The sequence below is a fragment of the Lepidochelys olivacea genome, assembly GCF_965140295.1.
Source record: "Lepidochelys olivacea isolate rLepOli2 genome assembly, chromosome: 14".
Classification (NCBI taxonomy): Eukaryota; Metazoa; Chordata; order Testudines; family Cheloniidae; genus Lepidochelys; species Lepidochelys olivacea.
Window position 1 is genome coordinate 8,975,218 of NC_140424.1, and position 24,689 is coordinate 8,999,906.

The 24,689-nt window shown below is 40.8% G+C and overlaps 1 protein-coding gene across 2 annotated transcripts in view; it reads left to right on the forward strand.

The window, feature by feature from the left end:
- ERN1 (endoplasmic reticulum to nucleus signaling 1) overlaps nucleotides 1–21,034 on the forward strand; it is a 62,371-nt gene extending 41,337 nt beyond the window's left edge. For both annotated transcript variants that reach the window (XM_084646894.1, XM_084646895.1), the window contains exons 5-22: nucleotides 551–623; nucleotides 2,262–2,384; nucleotides 3,333–3,434; nucleotides 5,382–5,643; nucleotides 5,984–6,062; nucleotides 7,493–7,655; nucleotides 8,471–8,589; nucleotides 9,066–9,257; nucleotides 10,027–10,231; nucleotides 11,402–11,492; nucleotides 11,869–12,058; nucleotides 15,396–15,495; nucleotides 16,132–16,331; nucleotides 16,897–17,044; nucleotides 17,585–17,712; nucleotides 18,158–18,281; nucleotides 18,878–18,945; nucleotides 19,313–21,034. In XM_084646894.1, the coding sequence (XP_084503020.1) occupies nucleotides 551–623; nucleotides 2,262–2,384; nucleotides 3,333–3,434; nucleotides 5,382–5,643; nucleotides 5,984–6,062; nucleotides 7,493–7,655; nucleotides 8,471–8,589; nucleotides 9,066–9,257; nucleotides 10,027–10,231; nucleotides 11,402–11,492; nucleotides 11,869–12,058; nucleotides 15,396–15,495; nucleotides 16,132–16,331; nucleotides 16,897–17,044; nucleotides 17,585–17,712; nucleotides 18,158–18,281; nucleotides 18,878–18,945; nucleotides 19,313–19,519 (2,574 nt within the window). In that variant the 3' untranslated portion in view covers nucleotides 19,520–21,034. The remainder of the gene's footprint in view (nucleotides 1–550; nucleotides 624–2,261; nucleotides 2,385–3,332; nucleotides 3,435–5,381; nucleotides 5,644–5,983; nucleotides 6,063–7,492; nucleotides 7,656–8,470; nucleotides 8,590–9,065; nucleotides 9,258–10,026; nucleotides 10,232–11,401; nucleotides 11,493–11,868; nucleotides 12,059–15,395; nucleotides 15,496–16,131; nucleotides 16,332–16,896; nucleotides 17,045–17,584; nucleotides 17,713–18,157; nucleotides 18,282–18,877; nucleotides 18,946–19,312) is intronic.
- Nucleotides 21,035–24,689: the final 3,655 nt, after the last annotated feature.

Genomic DNA, 24,689 nt, shown 5'->3' on the forward strand with positions numbered 1-24,689 from the left:
GTAGATGGAAGTAATTTCACTGTTTAAAGTCCTGGCCTCTCTTGTATTTGTGCTTCTTCAAACTTCTGTTTGTCACTTTTCTCTTCCTGATGAAGGCCTCTTAAAATCCTGGAAGGTTGTTCACCAAGTATGTAGATGTGATACGTGCCCAGGAGCATTATAGAATTTGGCGATCATAATAATTCATTGCCTTTTTAATAACATGGTTTGTATGAAGATCACTGAGCTTTGCAAATGCTAATGTTGCACCCTTGCAAGGCAGGTAAATATATGTATACTCATTAACAGATGGGGGAATTAAAGCACAGTGTTGGGACATGGTGCACAAGTCGGTGGTAGAGTTAGGAATAAAACCCAGGAGTCCTGGCCTCCAGTCTTCTGTGCTATAAATATTTCCTCCATTCCTGTTACATTTCTAGTAAAACACTGAGAAGTCCCCACATGAGCTGTATTGGTACCCTGTTCCCTTGAACACAACTGGGAAAATCACACTAATTTCAAAGTGTAAAAATGTTATGATTTAAATGAGCTTTTTCATTTTTTTTTCTAGAAACTTCCATTTACAATCCCCGAGCTAGTGCAAGCATCACCCTGTCGCAGTTCAGATGGGATTCTGTACATGGGTAAGTTCTAGTTAATCTCTCCATGGGTTAACTGATTTAGAAGATTGCAACATTACTCAACAGCAACCGACAAATACAAACTGCCTAAACCAGACAGAGCTCTCTTGCATGAAAATGTCATCTCAGCCTTGGCTGTTAATTAAAGCCTTTCGTAATATTTTCTGATAGAGAATCTTGCACTTACTGACATGTGAAGATAAAAAGTCAACTGCTTTCCCTTAGAAGGAGAATAGCTTCTCAAACCACTGCATTGCCTTTTTAAAAAAAAAAAAAAAAAAGTTACTCTCCCACTACAGAAAATATAATTAACTTTATTCTGTGACACAAAAACATATTTAGCTCAGTTATATGGTATATTTAATCACCTTCTCATGCTTATAAATATACTTGCCTCAGCCAGCCAAAGGCCTCTGCCTACATTACAACTATAACTGAGTCAGGAAATCGAGTTACAACATGGTTCTAAGTTGTGGTGTAGGCGAGATCGAACTGGGGTACTGTCCTGGACGGTTCAGATCTGAAGCCTGGTTACATGGTCATGGCTAGGTTGAATCTACACTACAGCTTTTAACCATGTTGTAATCAGATCTCCTGATTCATTAATAATTAGCAAAAAGAAAAGGAGTACAGTGAGCTGTAGCTCACGAAAGCTTATGCTCAAATAAATTGGTTAGTCTCTAAGATGCCACAAGTACTCCTTTTCTTTTTGCGAATACAGACTAACACGGCTGTTACTCTGAAACCTGTCATTAATAGTTAGGGGGATTTACATTATTCTGCCTGGTTGGCATCTTTGGAGATGACACCACATCTGTTAAGACCTGGAGGAAATCTGCACTCTCTCCCTACCTTCTAGGTCTCCAGTTCACATCGCTCTGTTGAAAACTGTTGGGGGGGGAAAGCAGGTAAACTATTTGATATTTCTAAACTAGGCTGCTACAGACTGTGGCTCTGATATTTGGGTTATTAGGACTAAAATCCCTTATCAATTTGGAATCATGGAATCATAGGGTTAGAAGGGACCGCAAGGGTCATCTAGTTTAACTCTCTGCCAAGATGCAGGATTTGGTATGTCTAAAACATCCAAGACAGATGACTCCAGTCTCCTTTTGAAAATCTCCAGCGAAGGAGCTTCCACAACCTCCCTAGGCAGTCTGTTCCATTGTCCTACTGTTCCTACATGTGTAGAAACTGATAATTCCTTCCCACCATACTGTGCTACAACAAACAGCACCTCCGTCTTCTTCCTCTCCTAGCATAAGGATTTTCAATCCTCAAAACTCTCTTCAGTAACCATTTGCCAATTGGATAGTGTGAATGTGATAACCTTATTTTACATGATAGTGCTTATAAAGATGTCATAGAAATGTTGTCACTATGCTTGCCAGTACCTGCTAGGAGTCAGTAACGTTAAATGAGGGGACAACAGTGTTGTTTGGTTTCTAGTTTTGGTTATTGTCCGAAATTATTTTGTTTAACAAAAAAAAACTTTTAAACATTTTCCATGAAAAAAATCCCAAACTATGGGCCCACTACAGAACTACTTCTCAAATCAAAAAAGCTTTTTCTAAGAGCTTGGATTTTGTATCTGAGTAATTTTCAGACTGAACAGTAATGCAGTTTAACTGGTGATTTCAGGAAAGAAGCAAGATATTTGGTATGTGATAGACCTCGTCACTGGGGAGAAACAGCAAACCTTAACGTCTTCATTTGCAGAAAGCCTTTGTCCATCAACATCCCTCCTGTATCTTGGGCGAACCGGTAAGACACTTTTCCCTCTACCACTTAAAAGAAAGTTTTTGGCTTTTTGGGTTCATTTTAAACCTAGTGCAGGCCCACAAAGGATAACCTTGTGATAATAAACTCAGGTTTGTTTAATCTCCTAGAATAACTTCTGGAGGTGGTGGCTTTACAATGTACACAGAAAAAATGATTTGCCTTCAGAGAGCAATGGAGATGTGCCATTTTATACATTCACAGACTAATGTGTGGTTTCTGCATATAGTGGTGTTTGTGTAAGTGATTCCTGGGGCTGACTCCCAAGCAAAGTGGCTTTTAAATTCTATTAATTCAATGATGTACCATGCTAGCAGCTTTGTAGCCCTGGTTGCATCTGAAGTTTTTGGTCCCCATGAATAAATGGGTTGGGGAAATGGAGAGACAGCAGCTGTCATACTGAAAATACAAATGCTCCGTTCTAGGTGAAGAGGATTAAAATAGACCAAAGACCTATATTTGGGATGCCTCTCTGTAGGCTGTGTTTACAGATTTGCCATTAGATCTGTAGATTAATCTGTTTTTAAAACTATTTTTTAAAATGATCTTTATTGCGAAAATTCTGTTACAGAACATATTGCACCTAATTTTTAAATGCAGGGACTGGTTGTAGATAAAATTAGGTAGGAAGGCTACAGAAGAAGTCTTGGAGGAAGAAGCACAAAGAGCTGATAACATGGATTGGAGCACTGCCTACTGCTTTTTGTCTTCTGAGCTTCCTTTTGAGTAGTAGATTTCAGTGGAACAGAAATTAGTTTTGTCTTTAAGTTCCATGAGGTGTGACTATATCTCTTAGAGCCAGGAAAAACCTGAAAGAAGGCTAAAAACATGAAAAGCAGGATGTGTGTTGTCCTGAGAAGTGTCCGGCATGATGGGTGACTAGTTCTGTTGTCTCAAAGGATTATTTACACAGAGTGTGTATTTTTTTAACAGAATACACTATTACAATGTATGATACCAAAAATAAGGAGCTCCGATGGAATGCCACCTACTTTGATTATGCAGCCACTGTACCTGATGAAGATGTGAAATACAGTAAGAACTTTGATCTTGTCCTTTGCATTTTTTTTCACTTTGCTATAGCTCCAATATCCTGACATTTTTCTCTGCAATGGGCAGAACCAGCTCCTCCCTCCCCCTGCCTCTGTATCTACACACTGATCTTTTTAAGTTGCTCTGCCCTACCCCCTTCCCTTCTCCCTCCTTTTACCCTCCCTCCCCCCTCCCCAATTCAGCCACATAGTCCTGGAGTCGCTTCTTCAATCTGATGGGAATCCTTTAACTTGTCCAATCAGGGAAAGGATGGCCCTACTGCTCTGGCACAGATTTTTTTGTGTGACCTTGGGCAAGTCACCTAATCTCTCAGTACCTCAGTTTCCATAGCTGTAAAATGGGATGATAATTCCCTGCTACATAAAGAGGTTGAAAAGCTTAAATCATGTTTGTAAAGCTTGTTTACATCATCAGTTGGACATCACTAGAGAGATACAAAATATTATTAGCGTTGATACTATTGATAATGATTTGCACTTCCACCTGACAATCTCAACAAGTGTAATAGTGCAAAATAATATGACTATTAGAGTAGGACAGTAATTATGTATGAAGAATACAGTGTATCCTCCCTAGAATTACAGTGCCTGCTGTTTGAGCACAGAATGAATGATGATGATAACGTTTGTTTACAGCTATTGTGAGGAAGGGGAAATTTTGGAAGAGATAACTATTAGGGCTAAGTTTATTAAAAACAGTGGGGCTTCATGTGGATCAGGAAAATGGCTCTGCCTGGTTGTGATCTAGAGAGAATAACTTTAAAACACACATGAAATTTGAAACTTGTCCTGTGGTATGGAAGAGAGCATCAGGTAAGTGAGTTAGAAATAAAAACAAGAACCTTCTAGTTCTGATTCCTAGTGGATATTTCTTCACCTTGCAAAACTATTGCACAATGGGAGCGAGCCCCCAAATTATGGTAAATCGCAAACTTTACATGGAATCAGTTACCTTCCCTTTCATCTTATTGGGAAATGTCTGCTGCTTTTCAGTGCTGATACTGTGTTTTTTTAAAACAAACAAACAAATGTTTGACTCTGGAATAAGTAGCATTTAAATCCCAATGTCACTGGGATTTCCCTGTAAATCTTGAATATTTCAGCCTAATTTATCAATGTCAAAGTTGTTTCTAATGGAAGTAATCAAAAAGAAATGTGCATGACATGGTTATGCTCTTTCATTCCCAGTTAAGGCCCCAGTCCTGCAATGCGATAATTCATTGACTCAGGGGGGCTGTGTGCAGGTGCTGGGGCCTGCCCAAGCATACTGTGTTGCGGGATTGGGCTGTCTATATTTTCTGAATCTGGTCATTTAAAATAGAGCGCAGAAGAACTTTCAGCCTCTTAGCTGGGAATTCCCGGTTATACAGAAGTGCGTTGTCTTGTAATGTGTGTTTGGAGATACTGTGGTTTATATGATGATTATTCTGTATGTAGAGAAGAGGCAGGTCTGCAAGTCCTTAGAAGTATATGCTGAGGAGCCAAACTAAACAATATATTATTTCTACTGGTGAGAGAGAAGAACGTATTTACATCAGGATAATTTCGAGAACTCTTTAGCCCTAGTGAGTGGCTCGTCTTTTTCAATATAAAATGAACCAGTTTAAGGGCTTGTCCACACAGAGACTTAGTGTGTGAGGCAAGCCAAGGTGTGAATCTACAGCGCAGTAGCTTGCTGTGCACTAACTGGCCATGCAGACCCTGCTGCCATGCACTAGCGCATAGTAGCAGGGTCCACACAGCCAGTTAGCGTGCAGTGAATGCACTATAGATTCACACTCTGGCTTGCCATGGATTACGTCTTCTTGTAGACGAGCCCTAACAGATTTTAGTAGCTCATTTAAGGTTCAAGTACTGTCAATGTATGTGTGTTACTATAGCCATGAATAAGCAGGAGACTCAAATAACCTCGTGTATTTGTATGTTTTAGAAATGTCCCACTTTGTATCTAACGGAGACGGGCTGGTGGTGACTGTGGATAGTGAGTCTGGGGATGTGCTGTGGATTCAGAATTATGGTTCCCCGGTGGTAGCTTTTTACATCTGGCAGCGTGAAGGACTACGGAAAGTAATGCACACAAATGTGGGAATAGAAACGCTGCGCTACCTGACCTTCATGTCTGGGGAGGTTGGACGCATCACTAAGTGGAAGTATCCTTTCCCAAAGGAAACGGAGACCAAGAGCAAGTTGACGTGAGTATAAATATTATAGTGAGAATAAAAGTTATAAGTATTGTTTTCAGAGTCTGACTGATGGTGCTTTGCAGTACTCTAATTAGAAATTGTGTTTCTATTCAATTACTTAATAGAGCTGCTGTTCTATAAATTGCAAGATAGTAGAAGGAGAGAATACATAATTGGCTCCTTGCTCTTCAACATTTACTGAACATTGTGTTTGTACAGGAATAAATAAATGCTGATCATGCCAGTGACTCAAATTGAAGTGTCTAAAACAGTGCATGACCAACTTTGTAACTCAGGTGGTAAAAACAGCCATTTGGAACTTTCTCCCTAACTTTTGTTGTTGTTCTAGACCTACGCTCTATGTAGGAAAATACTCAACGAGCTTGTATGCATCTCCATCAATGGTGCATGAAGGAGTGGCTATTGTGGTAAGTTAGATACTTCAGGACTTTGATACCATGTTTTGAAAAGCCCACTTTCTAGTATTAGGCATGGTTCTGTGCTGAACAGTTGAGAATTAATCCTTTATCAGGTCTCCCAATGTCTGGAGTATTTAGGCCCATCTCTAGTTATCATTTAAGGCTGTTTGTCCTGGCAAAACATTGGAAAACTCACAGCTTTGTCATAGCAAAAAATGCAAGTGTCAGTTTCAGCTGGGAAAAAAATATATATATATTTTTCAAATATACGGAGTGGTTTTTATTTTAAAATCTGCTAAGTACTTAAATTCATTCAAATGAGAAATAGACATAATACACACAGAATATAGATACAATGATTCTTTGTGTTATGGATTATTTAGTGATTCTCGATCTTGTTGTGATAAAGCATAATATGCTTTCCTAAATTACATGGTTTGATTGATATCTTGTCACTGTTCAACATTTCCCAACTATAAAGGATAGGAATGCTGTACAGAAGACTTTTTGTGGGTAAGAAGCCCTGCACTGGTTACACTCCATTCATATTTGGAAAGGGATCTTCACAGCCATAAGGACTACAATCTTAGTTAAATAATAAAAGCAGTTCACAGAGGACTGCTGAGCAACTAGGACTTTTAAAGTAACAAATTACAAATCAAGGAAGCCACAGAAAACCATGAAAATTTGACAGTGCAACCTTCTTTCAAGAATGGTTTCCAGTGCTGTAAGTAATATTCAGTTATAGCTAGTCAGGAAGTGTCTCTGGCTGAGCTGGGACGGAAACTCTCTCACATCTGAACCAGAGCATGTGAGTTCAAGTAACGTATCAAGGCTGTTTCTACCACTATTCACAACGTGTTGTGGTTATTGATGTTAAACTTGCCACCCAGTTCATACTGTTGAAAGCACCAACATTATGATGAGATGTTAAAGCAAGTTTTTGTTTGCTGGATTGTGGCTAGCCTGGGAGGAAGGTAAAGATCCTTTTTCCTATTTTTTTTTTAAAACAAGGTGGGGGGAGGCAACCCCACCTCCTAAGCAAGACTCCTTCTCTCAGTAATGCAGGATCTAACATCCAAGGCTGTGTGAACTATGGCTGAGGGTATAATGGCTCTCATGTTTACGTGCAGTTACTGCATTGCTGGCATGTAACTTGTTGCTTGCTAACACTCTCTGCCCCTACGGTATGAGAGGCATGGTATATGAAGTAAACCCCAAATTAAGGTGGAGCTTCCCACCTGTAATTTAGCAATAAAATATTTTGAGTTTAACATTTACTTAATTCCAAGGGAAAGCTTGTGGCATTTCTAATATGACTTTTGAGTTATGTCCCGTCTTTTGTCCGAGTTAAACTGGTAAATTCTGTGAGGCTTTGTAAAGTGTTGTGGAGAGAGAGAGTGCTTTGTTAACTGTAAAATAAATCTCTGTCTTTTTAGCCCCGTGGTCGAGCCATACCTCTGTTAGAGGGCCCCAAAACAGAAGGAGTTACTATTGAAGACAATGGCGAGTGTGTTATCACTCCTAGTACGGATCTAAAATTTTCAGCAGGATTGAAAGAAAAGAAACTCAACTACTGGAGGAACCACTGGCTGTTAATAGGTACCAGGAAGTCAGTAATATTCCACCTGCTCTCTGTTGCACTGTCCTCTGGTGGACAAAAGCAATAATCCAAACTGAGATTATTGTTACCATATACAAAGTATTTTAAATTACATCCAAAACCACTACATTAAAAGATGCAAAGTCAAGCATTCAAAAGTTAGAGGATGCCAGAAATAAGTTTGCCTTACCACCCTAATTTGGCCCCCTTATGCATATGCATTATGATACAGTTTTTAATTACGTGATCATATCCTGTATTTTCCAAAGGCCCCTGTCTCATTCAGTGCACAGGATGGGCAATGCTCACTGAAAGGGTAGTTATTCAATATTTATTTTCAACAAGAGACAAAATCAGGGTCCAAATCTGCAGCCAGAGCCTGAGCACAAGTCCTGCTGAAGTCTGGCCATAATCAATACGTGCAGGTTTAGAGCCTTTAAGAGCAAGAGCATTGCTTCACTTCAAAGGGCATGTCACAGTTTTCAGATATATACCCAAATCTTCCAAGCTTTGGGTCATTCCACAGGGACAGTGCTCTGGCATTAAGGTACATATAAGACAGCCTCATTTCATTCTAAACTGTCATAAACCACAGTATCTCCAAACACACATTACAAGACAGCACACTCCTGTATAACTGGGAATTCCCAGCTAAGAGGCTGAAAGTTCTTCTGCGCTCTATTCTGTGATGGCCTCAAGCCATTTTATTAATGCAAATAAGCCCTGAGTATTGCTTCTTGGCAGAGATACCAAAATCAAGCATGTTTGCCCTAAAAAGTAACAATTCTTGTAACAAATGTTGTTTTATTTAAAGGACACCATGAAACACCATTATCAGCCCCTACAAAAATCCTGGAGAAATTTCCAAGCAGTTTGCCTAAACCGCATGAAAATGTGATTCCAGCTGACTCTGAAAAAGCCAGTTTTGAGGAGGTTTGTGAATAACCTGATCATATTACTGAATAACTGAAGAAGCCATTGGAAAATTACAGGGGAGGGAAATGAAAATTTTGGGAGAACTTGGACTCTGTAGGAAAAAGTGGAGGGAATTTTCCCAAGTTCTTTGTGGAAGTGCAGCACAGTACCCTCCCATGGGGTGTCATTGGCATTATTCTGTGTTATAGAACTCTTGATATCAGACTTAAAGCTGAGTCCTGCTTTCCTTGCACATACAAAACTCCCATTGTCTTCAGTGGAAATAGTCCATTGAATGAATGAACTGCAGGGTCCTCAGAAGATTGACCAATTTTGCTGTGAGCCACCATTACATCCAAGAGAGTCTTGCACATCATTAAGCTTTTAAGAAATGGTCCCGCATTGAAATGTACTGTACTAACAGCTGTACTAGCATATATAACATACATTATCTATTGAGACTTTGAACTGATGGAGTCTTCTGTGTTTCCTAGGTTATTGGTATAGTTGAAGGTTCCTCAAAAGAATTGCCTCCTACCATTCCAAAGGACATTGAAGAGAAGCCCAGTCCACCTGTACCTCGGCCAGAGGCTCCCGTAGATTCCATGCTGAAAGACATGGCCACAATCATCCTGAGCACCTTTTTGTTTGTGGGCTGGGTAGCATTTGTCATCACCTGTCCAATGGTAATGCTGATTGAGCTTGATATTCTAGTGAATTCTGAGAAAGGGCTGTAATGTTTGGCAGCCTAGCCTGGTAAAGATGATGCAGGAGTTGGGGAGGAAAAGAGTCACGACTTCATAAAAGAAGGGCAATTCTGCTTTCTCCATTAGCTATCAGTAATAACTGTTATCACCACGATAACTCACAGATATGCAATCTGATAACTAAGGCTACTGCATGTTTGATGTGGCAGTGATTTCTGTGACACACACCATTACACTTGAGACTTTTCCTATTCCACCTACAAGACTCTTCCATGGATTTTTGCCCATAGTTATTTTGTGTGTGTGTTGCTTGCTTTTTTGGTCATGATCCAAAGACCATTGAATTTACCAGAAGATCCCCGCCCCCATCCACTTCTCTGATCTTTGGATCAGGCCTTGTACCCTTTTACTGTTTAACGGTAGCTATTCAGTCTAAAGATGTTTTTCTAAGGGAAAATAAACTTCAGACTAATGGCATTTTTTGCTACAACAAACAACCAGCCTGAGTCATCAACCATGCTTTAAAAATGTATAATAAGGTAGAGAACAGTTTGGGTTACAGAGACTCTTTAACTGCCTTTCCAGAAATAAGTTAGGAGTCTGGCAATGAGAAGTTTTTCACTTAGAGGATAGTAGAATCTGCCTTTTCTGGATGCTGAGCCATGGACATGCCACCTTGTCTGCATGTCTATTGAGATTTTTATTCCTTCACTGCTGTGGTGTTAAGATCATCTCTTTCCTTCTGAAGAGTACGCAGCAACAGCAACTGCCCTTCAGTGCCCCCAGCGATCTCCCCCCAGAGGCAGACTTTTTGGACACCTCCTATGTGCAGATGGAGAGTTCAGCTACCAGCACACCCAACATGTCTCCCAAAGCATCAAACCACTCAGCGTATTCCAACCTCTCTGGCTCTGACACTGGGAGATGTCTCTCCACTGAGCAGGAAGAGGGAGGTAACGTTAATCTAACTTCTTTCATCGTATGTCCCAATAAGAATTCAAATCAGAAAGTTTGTAACATTGCCCTCACTGCCAAAGGTAACAAAGCACAACAAGGGGTGGGGGGACGACAAACATAGGATATTGACAATATTTCATAGATTAAGACCTGAAGGAACCAGTGTGACCTTCTGTTGTATAACACAGGCCAGAGAACTTCCTCCTTTGATTCCTGCAGCAAGCCCAGGATTTCTGGTTGAGCTAGAACAACTCCTAGAAAGACATCTGGTCTTGAATCCTGATTTTTGGGATTCATGTCCACCATTGGGTATATTCTCTCCATCCCTATTCTTGAGCTCTTCTAGTGAGAGGCGACTTTTCAAATTCTTTTTTCAATGCTGACCACAAGTTTTTGTCATTTTAGGCTTAATCCTACCACTGACTTCACTAGAAGGTTTGCCTGGGTCAGGAGTGCAGGATTGGGCTGCTCATGGGCCATGTGCTCATTGGCATATTTGAAGTGGGTTGGCGGCCTCAGTCCAGACCCTAATGCAGAAAAATCCAGCTTATTTAAAAAAATTGTTATATTGGCATTAATAGAAGCCAAGAATTGAGTGGACCACGGAAACTGGACTCTCCCCTCGCCTCTGCATGTTGTCTGTGGTCCCTCCAGGGAAGTAAGTTCCACCACGAGGGCAGCACAGTGCCTGCACCCACTCTGCAGCGCTGTCAGTTCGGTACCTTCCACCAATGCTACATTCACATAAGCATTTTAAAAACTGGAAAGGGCTTCTTGTCTCCTAAAAGCTGCTTGTCTCATGTATGTCCCCAGCCATGACCTTTTGTCAAAATTCCAAAGGGCTCCAGCCCCACTGGGGCTGTCCTGATCTGTGCACAGAATGTTCGAAATCATGAATTGGATAGTCTGGTGTCCAGCCACCCACGTGTAGTTTGCATGCCCAAATCTGAATGTCAGCCTGTACAAAAACTTATCAGCAATGTATATGGAGTTTTGAAAGCCTGGCCCTAGATCTCGTCCCTCCCTCTTTCTTAGTTCTCAGTGTTGTGCATTTAAACTTGAAAGAGGAGGTTTTACATACCAACTCCATATGGATATGCAACTGCAAAGTGCTGACTTTTAAAATCTGCCTTAAATTAATCCTTCTGCTGCTTATTTTTGTTCAGATGAGGACACACGCATAGTAATGGTCGGCAAGATTTCATTTAGCCCGAAAAACGTACTGGGACATGGAGCTGAAGGAACAATTGTTTACAGGTACAAGACAATCCATGCATTTGATTTTAGAGCCCAATTAATGCCCCAGTATTTTTTTGAATATTTTAAAAAAAATTCTTATGGTCTAATATGAATGGAAACATTCCCATGGGACTTTTAAAAGTAAGCACTCTGTCCGTGTGTGTGTGTGTGCGTCTCTTTTCTGCAGTGTCCCTTCACTAACAAAAATCCAGGGTTATGTCGTCATTTGTAAATGTTTGTTTGAAATGAAAGCATTGAACAGAAGCACCTTGTCCAATACTGGAGAAGTGCTTTTTAAATCTATCTGTGTGAAATGTGTTCCATGTAACCCACCTATCTCAGTGCACAAACTGACTCTAAGAGGTTTCTCTGCTATACGGTTCACTGTCTACAGAGGGACATTTGATAACAGAGATGTGGCGGTGAAAAGAATTCTCCCTGAATGCTTCAGCTTTGCTGACCGCGAAGTGCAGCTGCTGCGTGAGTCGGACGAGCACCCCAACGTGATCCGCTATTTCTGCACTGAGAAGGACAGGCAGTTTCAGTACATTGCCATAGAGCTCTGTGCTGCCACCTTACAGGAGGTAACAGGTCACTTACAAACATAAAAAATTGCTAAAGCAAAGAGCTTTGGCTGTGGGGTAAAGGCAGAGAGAAAAAACAGGCTGTGAAAGGCTTCTCAATGGCAGACTCTAAACTCTGCTCTGAGTCTGCAGTTCAGGCACCTGTTCTATGCAGACAACATTTCTGATGTTACCCAAATCACCATCTGTAATTGGTTATTTACTTTTACAACATAGTCGTTTGCTGTATGTGTAGTTAAGAGGCTTTCCTCCTTGTATCATCATCCCTTCAGTGTTATCACAGTCCAGGGTGAACCTGAGACAGCCCAATTTACTGTAATACTCTGGTATCCCAGAAGCAAAGAACACAGCCTCATGGGCTATAAACAATTGCTGTTTTCCTTCTATCTTGTAATCAGCAACTGTAATAAGGAGAAGGGGTATGGCATTAGTGTCCCAGTGCTTGCCAGTGCTTGGGTGGTAAAACAGAAGAAGAAAACTTTTTCTTACCCTTCTTCCTCCCTGGCTTCCTCTGCCCAGACAACATTCCTTTTCCCCCTTTGCTGTGTGTTCCTGCCATTTGGCTTCCCAGCCCTCCCCAGGTCTCTGATATAAGAGAAGGGTCTATTGAACCTTCTATATGTGTTCTTGAAAAAGGCTCCTTCTCAGTCACTCTGTATCTCCCACCATGCGTAAGGCATCTGCTGCCCTCACTAGTAGCCTCTCTAAAATGTTGCTTCTTAAGGCTTTAGCTTGTCCTGAGAGCCGCCTTTTAAAGAAGCCCAGCAGCGTGAGTGTGGAGGTGGCGCATGTGCTAAGGAAAGCTTTGTGGGGGGAAGTGAGGCAAGGGCTTTGCTTAGCCTGGTGTGAGTAAGATGCTGGACACCTTGGCCTACCGACTTTCAGCCTCCACTGGGCAGTGCTAATGAGCAGCATTTGCTCAGAATTAAATTCCTGTTGAAAGGTTTCTCTGAGCTAGGATAAAACCTAAACATAATTATGTTCCTTTTAAAAACCAGGCCATCTAGGGAAACTGACGAGTAAAAGCTCCAGCTATCTTGGGCTCTCACTGTGGAAATAAGGGAGATTTAATACTGAGCGGTAGAGTAGAAAGCTAATGCTGTGCCAGTTTTTAAAAATAGTAAATGGGATGTCTTGGTAATTATAGGCCTGTCAGCCTGACATTGATCCCGGGCAAGTTAATGGAGCTCCTGATACTGGACTCAATTAATAAGAGGATGATGTAATTAATGCAAATCAGCATGAGCTTAGGGAAAATAGGTCCTGTCAAACTAACTTGATTTTTTTTTTTTTTTTTTGGATGAAATTACAAGTGTGGTTGATAAAGGTAATAGTGTTGACGTAATATACTTAGACTTCTGTAAAGTATTTGACTTGGTTGCTTAGGATCACAGGTACCCACACACATTGTAATTAAAAAAACTAGAACAATATAAAATGTACTTGGCACACATTAAATGGATTAAAAATTGGCTAACAAATAGATCTCAAAATGTAATTGGAAATTCTCTTCAAGTGGGTGTTTTTTCAACCAGATCTTGCAGGGATTGGTTCTTGGCCCTATGCTATTTAACATTTTTATCAATGACCTAGAAGAAAACATAAAAGTCATCACTGATAAAGTTTGCAGATGACACACAATTTGGGGGATTAAGAGGACAGGTCACCTATTCAGAGCAATCTGGGTCACTTGGTAAACTAGGTGCAAGCAAACAGTATGCATTTTAATATGACTAAATGTAAATGTATACACCTAGGAATAAAGAATATAGCCATACTTACAGAATGGGAGACTTCATCCTGCAAAGCCGTGATTCTGGAAAAGATCTGGGGGTCCTGGCTGAACATGAACTCCCAGTATAACGCTGTGGCCAAAAGAGCTAATGCAATCCGGGGATACATAAAAAGGGGAATCTTAAGTCGGAATAGACAAGATATTTTACCATTATATTTGGCAGTGGTGTAACTGCTGCTGGAATACTGCATCCAATTCTGTTGTCCACAATTTGAGAATGATATTGATAAATTAGAGAGGGTTCGAAGAAGAGCCACAGGAATGATTAGAGGATTAGGAAACATGCGATATAGTGGTAGACTCAAAGAGCTCAATCCATTTAGCTTAATAAAGAGAAGATTAACGGGTGAGCTGATGACCGTGTATAAGTATCCATATAGGGAACAGATATTTAAGAATGGTCTTTTAATCTAGTAGAGCAGGTATAAAATGATCCAATGGCTTGAAGTTGAAGCCAGTCAAATTCAGACTGGAAATAAGGTATAAATTTTTAATGGTAAGAGTAATTAGCCATTGGAACAATTTACCAAGGGTCGTGTGGGATTCTCCATCACTGACCATTTTAAATCATGATTGCCTGTTTGTCGAAAAGATCTGCTCCAAGAATTATTTTAGGTTTCAGAGTAACAGCCGTGTTAGTCTGTATTTGCAAAAAGAAAAGGAGTACTTGTGGCACCTTAGAGACTAACCAATTTATTTGAGCATGAGCTTTCGTGAGCTACAGCTCACTTCATCCGATGAAGCTCACGAAAGCTCATGCTCAAATAAATTGGTTAGTCTCTAAGGTGCCACAAGTCCTCCTTTTCTTTTTAAGAATTATTTTGGGGAAGTTCTGTGGCCTGTGCTACACAGGTCAGACTACTATGAGTATGTACAAATAGCTGGGTTTTTGCTTTGGTGCCCAAACTGGGGGGAAAAAATTTAGCTGAGTGAAACCCAAAACACAAAGTTTAATTTAATTTTAGGGGGAGCAGGAGTTAACCTTTTTAAAAATAAAATTGCAGTAAAATTCTAAATGAAAGGGGATTTTGAATGGAAAAATCATAACGTTATGTTTTGAAAATGTCAAAACTCATACACTTTGTTTTTTTTTTCAGAATTATTTTTTCAGGTGGGGGTGGAGTTTGACCCAAACCAGCAAATTTGACTCAAAGACACAAAGTTTCAGTCTGCATTTTTGGCAAAAATAAATAAATGCTGGGCTGAAAAAATTCACTCTGCTGATTTACTGGGCAGTCTATTGCTCTTCGCTTTTATTTGGGATCCCCTTGTAAATAAAAGTCCTTCATTTGAAGAGCATGCTGGAGTGGATCAGCACATGGGCTCTCTGCGCAACAGGCTTGTGGAATTTTAGTACAGTATGATGTCTTAAAGTTCCCCTTTGTCTGTGGGATAGACTATAACCAGCTCTCATTAGATTGGGTAGAATTTACTTCTGTTGAGGGAGCTTTTCAGTGGCCTGGGATCTATGTAGAGACCAGTGTACAAAGAACATGCTGGGGTTTTAGGCTTACTTTCTGTTTTCCCTTATATAATGTATAGTATGTGGAGCAGAAGGACTTCAGTCGCCATGGCTTACAGCCCATTAACCTACTGCAACAGACGACATCTGGTCTTGCTTATCTACACTCTCTCAATATTGGTAAGAAGGCCCTTCGTTTCAATTTCAGGTTACTGTATGTTTTATTGGTTAAGAAGCAAAATAAGTCAGCCTGGTGCAGGGAGCTATGGCAGCCATGTAGTTTATTGCTGGGTGGCTGGGAGAAGTGGAGACCACTCATTCTTTTTCTTTCCTTTTTTAAATAACAATGCCATTCCATGATGCCCATTCACGAGTGGCCATGATAGAGCAGCACTGGGAACCAGGAAATCTAGCTTCATTCCCAGCTCTTCCACAGACTTGTATGTGACACAACCCCTCTATGCCTCAGTTTTCCCTAGCTGTAAAATGGGGATGATACTTCCCTGCTATATTAGCTTTTGCTTTGAGCTTCTCAGCTGCTGTAGAAGTCGAATATAACAAATGATGGCTTTGGAATACCTGGGGATGTGTGGAGGTGGTGATGGCTCTAACAAGAACTTGCAAGATTTGAAAGAAATGGGGTAGAATAGGCATCCCAAATGAATAGGCAACAAGTGCCTTGAGCTTAAGCCTATAGATCCCTGACCGTTAACAAAAACTGCTTCAGTAATGTGAAAGGATTTCATTCCAAATAAATAAAACAATTAAAAATGCTCTTGGTGCTACCCGGTGTCAGTTAATTGGTGTTTGTATTAGTCCACAGGGATTTGAAACCTCATAATATCCTAATTTCAATGCCCAATGCCCATGGCAAGGTCAAAGCCATGATTTCAGACTTCGGCCTGTGTAAGAAGCTGGCAGTGGGCAGGCACAGTTTTAGCCGTCAGTCTGGTGTGCCAGGCACTGAAGGGTGGATCGCTCCAGAGATGCTGAGTGAAGATTGCAAAGAGAACCCTGTAAGTCAATCACATTTGTTCTTGTTCCGAGGGTTAGGGAAGTTCCATGGAGTGGGATTGGCAAGTGTCACACTGTTGCAGTCAGACCTTTACATCCACAGTTCATTGCCTCTTCATTCAAGCTAGTTTGGAACTAAAATGTCTGTGGACTAATTTTCAGAGGTTCTGAACACAACTAGCTCTTGTTGAAGGCTGAACTTTCTGATTAGTGGGCTATTACTGTATTATCCTGTTCCATATTTTGTAGTCCTAGTGAAATCAAAGTGATCACCCAAGGGGCCACCAAAAATCAGTTACTTACTCATGGTGGCCTTTAGCAATAGAATGGGATTGTACTAGAAAAGTGGGGATATTTTAAGTGGTCACTTAAGACAGGAGATGTTCTTGGAGGTGGGTTTAGTGCAGGATTTGCCATGTTCTAATTATTTTAGAATATTGTGGAGAGAAGTGTGATTATAGAAACTTCTGTTGTTCCCTCAGATGCACAACTGACTTGTGAAGTTGACCCAAAGTATTGAATAAACTATATTGTAATGTTGCTTATAAACCATATGTTCATTTGCAGACATACACTGTGGACATCTTTTCGGCTGGCTGTGTCTTCTATTACGTGGTATCTGAAGGCAGTCATCCCTTTGGCAAATCCCTGCAGCGGCAAGCCAACATTCTACTCGGTGTTTACAGTCTGGACTCCTTAAATTCAGAGAAGCATGGTAAGTAGGTGGATGTTTTCCTACTCTGTTAAATGTAAAGCACTGCACAGTTTATTCTAGCTCCCAAAACACCAGTGGAAATGGTCTGAGACCTATGAATCACCATGACCCCAAAGTTGCAAATGTGAAGTACAAGCACCTGAAGTAATTATATGGGAAGCTCCTTTTCACAACTTAGAAGCCCTTAAAACTATTGACTTTACTGTCCAAAAGCGTATGAAATTCCAGGTGATTGCAAAGTTTTGAGCCCTCCAAGCTTTACTGTGATAGTTTTAAGAGGAATTTCATGTAAATCCAGGATGTTAAAAAGATTGAACTGACCTTTGCTCTTAGCTGTACTGATTCAACCCCAATGACTTTCTGGTGGGTTGCACAGACTATAAATCAGGGCAGGATTTGGCCTGTTTTTTGTAGGCTGAGCATCCAACTGGAAATTCTAAATCTCTGACAAACTCGAAGGTGTCGTGATGGCTTCTTAAAGACTGAAAACAACTTTAACTGTTTCAGACAGTCTGGGAATAATCACCCTTTTTCTCGTAGAGGACATAGTCGCTCGTGACTTAATAGAGCAGATGATAAACATGGATCCTCAGAAACGTCCATCTGCCAGCTGTGTGCTGAAGCACCCATTCTTTTGGGATCTAGAAAGACAGCTCCAGTTTTTTCAGGTCTGTCTTGTCAATTTTTTATTTTGTCCAGGATGAAACATTCTGCATACGTTTTTAAAATCTTATACTCTAAAACTTCAAGTTTAAAGTCTTTGAGATAGTTGCATGTAGAATCAGCAGTTGATGAACGTGCAATGTAAGGAACAAAGAAGTGAGGTTGTGTGCTTAGTCAGTGCAGGTAAGAAAATGTCCAGCCCTTTGGAGGGTTTCAGTCCAGTGAGCATGTTGGGTTTTCTATGTTGAAAGAACTCTAGCAGATAGCTCCTGACTACCAATCCTATGTTCAGTCCAATTACATTGTACTGTCTCACAGCAGCAAGCAGCCATTTTTCAGGACACCCTTTAATCTGGCAGAGGGTGGCAATTTGTAATTGGGAGGGTGGGGAGTGGGTAGGAGTTGGAAGTAAAAATACAGCATTTGAAGTAACTTGAACATTTCTTACAGGATGTGAGTGACCGAATAGAAAAAGAATCTCTAGATGGTCCCATAGTCAAGCAGTTAGAGAGAGGAGGGAGAAAGGTGGTAAAAATGGACTGGAGAGAGCACATCACGGTTCCCCTTCAGACAGGTAACTGAGATTATATTCCATAATAATGTAAGGGAATTACAAGCTATTATCCCTAATCTGCATGTACAGGAAGGCAGCAATGCCATTGTCTTTCAGATTTGTTACATGAGAACTTGGCCTGCAACTGAAGTACTGAATTGTTCTAAATTAAAAAGTACATATACGTACACCTGCGCTGCGCACACACGCGTGCACACACACATATATAACCCTATTTTAGAACACAAAAAACAAGAGTGTGGCCATTTCAGGCCCTATTTTCCGTTGTTTACTTACCAGGCTTTAGCGGTATTTACATTTTACTTTTTAAGAGCAGAGATGATACAGTTCAAAAATCACACGGGTCACACATGCATCAAACTGTTTAATATTCTGCATTGTCAATATGCCTCCTGCACTGATTTTTTTCCTTTAGTGTTTGAAAAAGGTTATAATACTTCAGATCCTGATGTACCTGGCCAGAACAGTACAAACAGCTCTCTCACGTGTTTTGGCTGCAAGTATGGGAGATAGCAACAGATCAGCTCCCTGGAGGACTTTGTACACATCAGTTAATTTAAAAAAAACAAACAAACACAGCCTATTTGCTTTTGCAGATCTTCGAAAATTCAGATCCTATAAAGGGGGCTCAGTACGGGATCTTCTGCGGGCGATGAGAAATAAGGTAAAGGGGGGTGTGTGTGTGAACCAGCATCAAACCACCTTATAATCTGTACCACGTAAAACTTTAGCCACCCATACCTGTCATATTCTCCATCCCTCTTTAGAAGTATAAACAGCATTTTAAATTACTTGAATGTTACCCTTTCTGTTTCCACCTAAACCATCTTTTTATTGGCTTATCTTAGGTGGTGGTCCACCTTACTGCCAACAATCCACCACCACTATAAACTGACACTTGTCATTTAGTAAGTCTTCTTTGGCCACTAAACTGCTTCTTGTTCATGGGGATCTCTTTAGTATGTTGCATAGAGGAAGAAAGTGAATACCCTATAAAGAATGCTCTTCTGTATCTTTTTTTTTTTCCCTAGAAACATCATTACAGAGAACTGCCTCTGGAAGTGCAGGAGACGCTGGGCTCTATCCCAGACTATTTTGTATGTTATTTCACGTCTCGTTTCCCTCGCCTTCTCCTTCACACCTACCAAGCAATGCAAATCTGCAGCCGGGAACGACTCTTTCAGCATTATTATAGTCAGGATTCTGCAGAGCAGAGACTTCCAGGAGATACCATTTGAGAGGGTGGAGATGGGGCTCCCTTCTCTGTGATGAACATTCCAAGCATAAGGCTGTGAAATTGGCCTACCTTTAGCAGGGACAAGTGGGATCATCAAGGAGTAAAATGTCTCTTTGAAGAAACCAAGCTTCCAAACGTGCCTTATGTTGTGTCTGCGCTGAAGCAGGAAAAGGACAATAGGAGCACAAGGAATGAGAGCTAACTTCAGAAAAGCATTGAACCAAGCTGGTGGAGTTATCCTAAGGCAGCTTTTAAGAAAGAAAGTGAAAATGGAGTGCAAACAGCTATGTGTAAACATCATTCTGCTGTTGAACATACTTACATTGTACTTGATTTTATAATTCATATATTTCACTGCACAGAATCAAACACAGTGACTGAAACCATATCGTTACTAGGCATGAGGATCTGGAAAAGGAGCCTTTTAGTTGTAGCGAACCATCCAAACCTGCTGTTGCACTACTGCCATATTCTGCATTTGAAACAGTGTCTTAGATACAATACACTGATTGTAAAGGGAATAATCTGAAAATATCCAAAACCTGTAAAGAGAATGTAATTTCTAATTAATCAGTGCAACCCTTGAATATTAGTCCCCAATTCTTGGGTAGATACAATGCCATCCGATACATTACTGATTGGAAAAATCGGTCAGTTCTATTTACTTCACAAGTGCAAGACTGCATGCCATGGGGTTTTGAGAGATCAGCCAAATGTTCACAGAAAGGCAATGACAGTATTTGGCTTAGATCACAGTATTAAAAACTAAGGTATACTGTAATTTGGAGAAGCATATTCAGATGTCCGTTTCTAGTTTCTTTGTAGGAAAGAGGCCAATTGGTGTGTTGGATACAGTAACTGGCTAAAATTGTTCCTTCCTTTCTTCTTAAGAAGGTCTTCAGTTACTGAGCCAGAGGCAATGTGACCTTGTAGCGGGAAAGGGATCTAAATATGAATTGCTCTAAAGAACAGTGAAATTATGGACCACATTTTTAATTGGTGAACGAAAGTAGTAATAAGCAATGGAACCTGAGTTCCTGTATGTCTGGATTGATAATGATGTCTAAGGTGAAGCTTTTATATACATTTTCTTTACATTTGAAAGGATGCAGTATTCCTTTTCAGTGGCCCTAAAGCTGTGACAAGCATTAAATGTGTGAACAGCATTAAGAAATGCTGGGTTCTGATGTAATACATGTGTATTATTCTTTTACAATATATTTATTTAACATATTTATATTTATTTAATTTTTACTACAAAGTGGTATCAAATTTAAGTGGTACAAGTATAAAGCATGCCAAATACTTTAAAAAAAAACCCTTCTAGTGTTTTCTGTTAACCACTTTTTAATAACTGGAAGAGGAAAAGCTATACTGCATCTTTCAATGGAACTAATTTGTCTATTCTTGTTAATGGGTAAATCACGTGGACAGGGAAGCTTTTAATTGGTCTGACTGTGCCATTGTGTCGTAAACTAGTAAATTATTGACGGTTACTTGTGTGACTGGGCATTGCTATGGGGTGTGTGTTTTTTCTTTTTCTAATGCAGTCACCTTTCTAAAGCTTACATTTGGGGGAGTTTCCTAGTTTTACATTGTATGAAATCAGATGTCAAGGTAAGATGCCAAATTGTGCAAGTTACATGTTTTTAAAGCTTGAAAAAATGGTAGTTTTACCTAAGATGATTCAAAGTTTATTTCATATTTTTATACCTCTAATGTACAGTTCTTTTATAATTCTACTAAATAATGACTTGTACTCAATAATAAATACAAATAGGTTTAGAGACTGAGGCGTGTTCCCCTCTTTTAGTGAAAGTGGCTGTTCGCTCATTGCAGCCTGGGAAGATGGGTAGGACTAGAAAGGAAGCTATGCACTGTCTGCCGCTGACCTTCATGGGACTAGCCTGGCTTTTGGGGGGGAAAGAGTCTGAAAACCCGTGTTAAAGGTAACCAAGCAAAAAGGGCAAGGGGGAAGATTTTGCCTTTTTTTTTTTTTTTTTAAACTCCACTGAGCAAGGCGTCAGGTTTCTGAGATAGATACAGGGGCTGGGTAGGGTATGTTCATATTTACTCCTCAATAAAGAGCTAAAGGTAACCCCTGCTTGTGCCATACTGTTAAGAGTTTTTATGCTGCAACCACTAGGCCAATAAACATTTGAGTTTGACATTCCATCCACCAGAGGGCAGTGGAGACATGCACAGAGAACACAGGAAATTATAGACGAATCATTAATTGCAGTGTTTTAGAAGCCTTGAAAAGCATTCTTTTCCTGCAATTCAAAATTCACTTAGCTATTGTACTAAAATCAGAGATGGGTCGAGAAGGTGTTTATTTTATCCACTGCTCCATTCTTCGTAGTGGTTCAGGGAAGTGACTTTGAGTGTGTCTATTGTTAACATGGGTTCAGTTCCATTTTGTGATGTTAGGAGCCCTGCTGTCAGTCACTGGCTGTTGCAACTGCTTTAAGCACTGTGTCAGCTTAGACCCGTTCTGGGCAGTTACATGACACTGTTTAGAAAGGTGTCGGCAGCTGGTGGCCCATCTATTCCAGGATTCCTAATATTGCAAATACCAGTGCAGCAGAACTGGTGCCATGTTGCAAACTTTCCCAACTAGTACAAATATTTCTTGGTCTGCAAGCACCTCTGAAAGTCATTCCTGCTTTAACCTCGGGAGACCTGGATTCAGCTCCCTGCTCCCTTCCACAGATTTCCTCTGTGACCTTGAGCAAGTCATTTAGTCTCTCTCTGTATCTCAGTTCCCCTTAGTTCTGCCCTTCTTCACAGGGATGTTGAGGATAAATACAATAAGATTATTAAGTGCTCAAGTACTCCTGTAATAGGAGCTAGGAACAATAAACAGATGTGCTCAGAGGCTAACTAAAATGATCTTTGTCTCAAGTATCCCCATCACTTCGTAAGGCCATAAGAAAAAACAATGAGTGAGCTCACACCAACATGGTGTCCATCAAAAATAGTCAGGGAGAGATGTGGATTGGAGCCTGTTTGCCTGACATCTTCCACCTCCAGGAGCTAAAACAAAAGGTAAACACGAGAGTAGCATTGAGAGGTAGCCAATTTACAGAAGAATATATCACAAACAAGACTTGATTCTTGGAACACACATTTACTCTTACTAGAAGAGGTGGTGGTACAACAAACACAGGTAGAGTTGTTGTCTGTTTTTCATTCCCCTCTAGAGTTAGGCGGGGGCCATGTGAAGCAGTTTGTTTATGTACACAGGGATGTCCCTTGAGTCCTCCTGAGAGACCTTGATGGAACATTCATGGAGGCACTCTGCAATCCTCTCCTGAAGGATTCTTGGGACGGCAGCCTTATTTCTTCCTCCATAGACACTTCCCTACGCCACTCTGCGATGACTTCGTCAGGCACCATTGCAAGTAACAGGCTAGCAGCATATGGGCCCAGACGGCTTCGGGACACCAGCAGCAGCTTCTCTGTGCTTTTGTTACTCTCAGGAGCGAGATATCGGCTAAAATCACCACCCCCTGTGGAAAACAGTGCCAGTATTCAGTGTCGTTGCCCTATATGTGTACCCATGGAAATAGGCTAAAATGTTATTGCTTCATACAACTGAACAATTCCTCCCACACCTCTGCTGGGCCATACGCACCATGGCTGGGACTAGCGATGGTGCTGGGCACAAGCACTCTGAAGCTGAAGTGTCAATAAGCATGTCTTGTTTAAAATTTAAGGGACCGAGTAAAGGGGGTTCCAAAACTTAACTTTTGCTTCCAGTTGTGACTATAGACATGATACCTGTGTGTGTCTTATCTGTAGCTGCTGCCATTGTGGCCTTAAGGGAGCCTTCCACCACACCCATGGAATATCTGAGCCAAATGAGGAGACGAAAGAAGAGAATACTGGAGGACATATTCCCTGAGAGCCTGGAAGCTTGTGCTGCATCAAACCGTGAACAGAGGGGCCTGGAGTTCCCTCTTACTGCTGCATGGCCAGAGTCGGAACGCCTGTTCCTTGGTGCTCTTAGCTTGCTATGTGTACTGTGTTTTCACTTGTTTTTTCCTTGTACGTAGTTTTGTTTGTTTTGTTTTTTTCTTTCTCTAGTTGTAATTAGTTATCCGTTCATAGTTGTTAGTTAGCGTTTTGGACTTTCCTTCCCTTTGCAGGACTCTTCCCCAGCCCGGGCACTATGCCCAGGCAAGACCGGTTTAAGTACTGCGCTTCGTGCCGTCACTCCTTCTCTGGGAGTGACTAGCACCAACGTTGCCTCCACTGCTTGGGCAAAGACCATATCGCCGCTTGCTGCTCCATTTGCTGATCGTTCCCGGCTTGGGAGCTTTGCCTCATGGAAGAAGCGATGCAGCCACATGCCCCTTCGGATCCAGTGCATTTAGTAATGTTGTATTACACCACTGGGTTTGGCTCTGCTGGCTACAGTCTCAAGCTCAACAGAGTGAAAGCTCCCTCTGCCACTTGTTTCAGATCTCGAGTCTCTAAGAACACATGAAGACTAAGGAAAGTAACACATACATTCACTAGAACAACTTCTTTAATAAAATTGCTAAAAGTTACCAACAATGAATATCCAAGCAGAGATAAATCCTACTATATCTATGCACTTATTATAGCTATAGTCATACTCATATCCTCCTAGACAGTCTGAGAGTTTGCTGGGTCTCTCATGGATTGATCATCAGTAGACGGAGGGTTCCTGCTGGAGTTTTCCCAGGGGGAGCTCAATTTTCCCAATCTGGGCACCCTCTTTTATAATGTGATTCTGACTATACCTCATATCCTGTGCATGTGTGTGAAAGTGTCAGCCTTCTTTTCCCTAATTGTATTGTGTCCCCTGAGAATATTGGGGTACCCTGTTTTCCATAGGTTGTGTATAGTTCCTTTTATGCTCAGCACTGACGCACAACTTGTATCCAGTGGTTAAGGAACATGTTAAAAAAAAAAAAAAAAAAAAAAGTACCTCTAGGGCATTTTGTAATCTAAAATTAATCTTGCAGCTAATTTTTTGCAATACCACTCATTGCTACAATTTTTAATCTTGTGGCATCAGGTTATTCTTCAGTCATTTACTTACATCAAGCATTTCTTAACTCTAAGGGCTAATCTAAACTCATACCGGCCTCAGGCTGTAGGCCTTGTGTTTCAGCCCTGCTTAGTTAGATACCTCATAC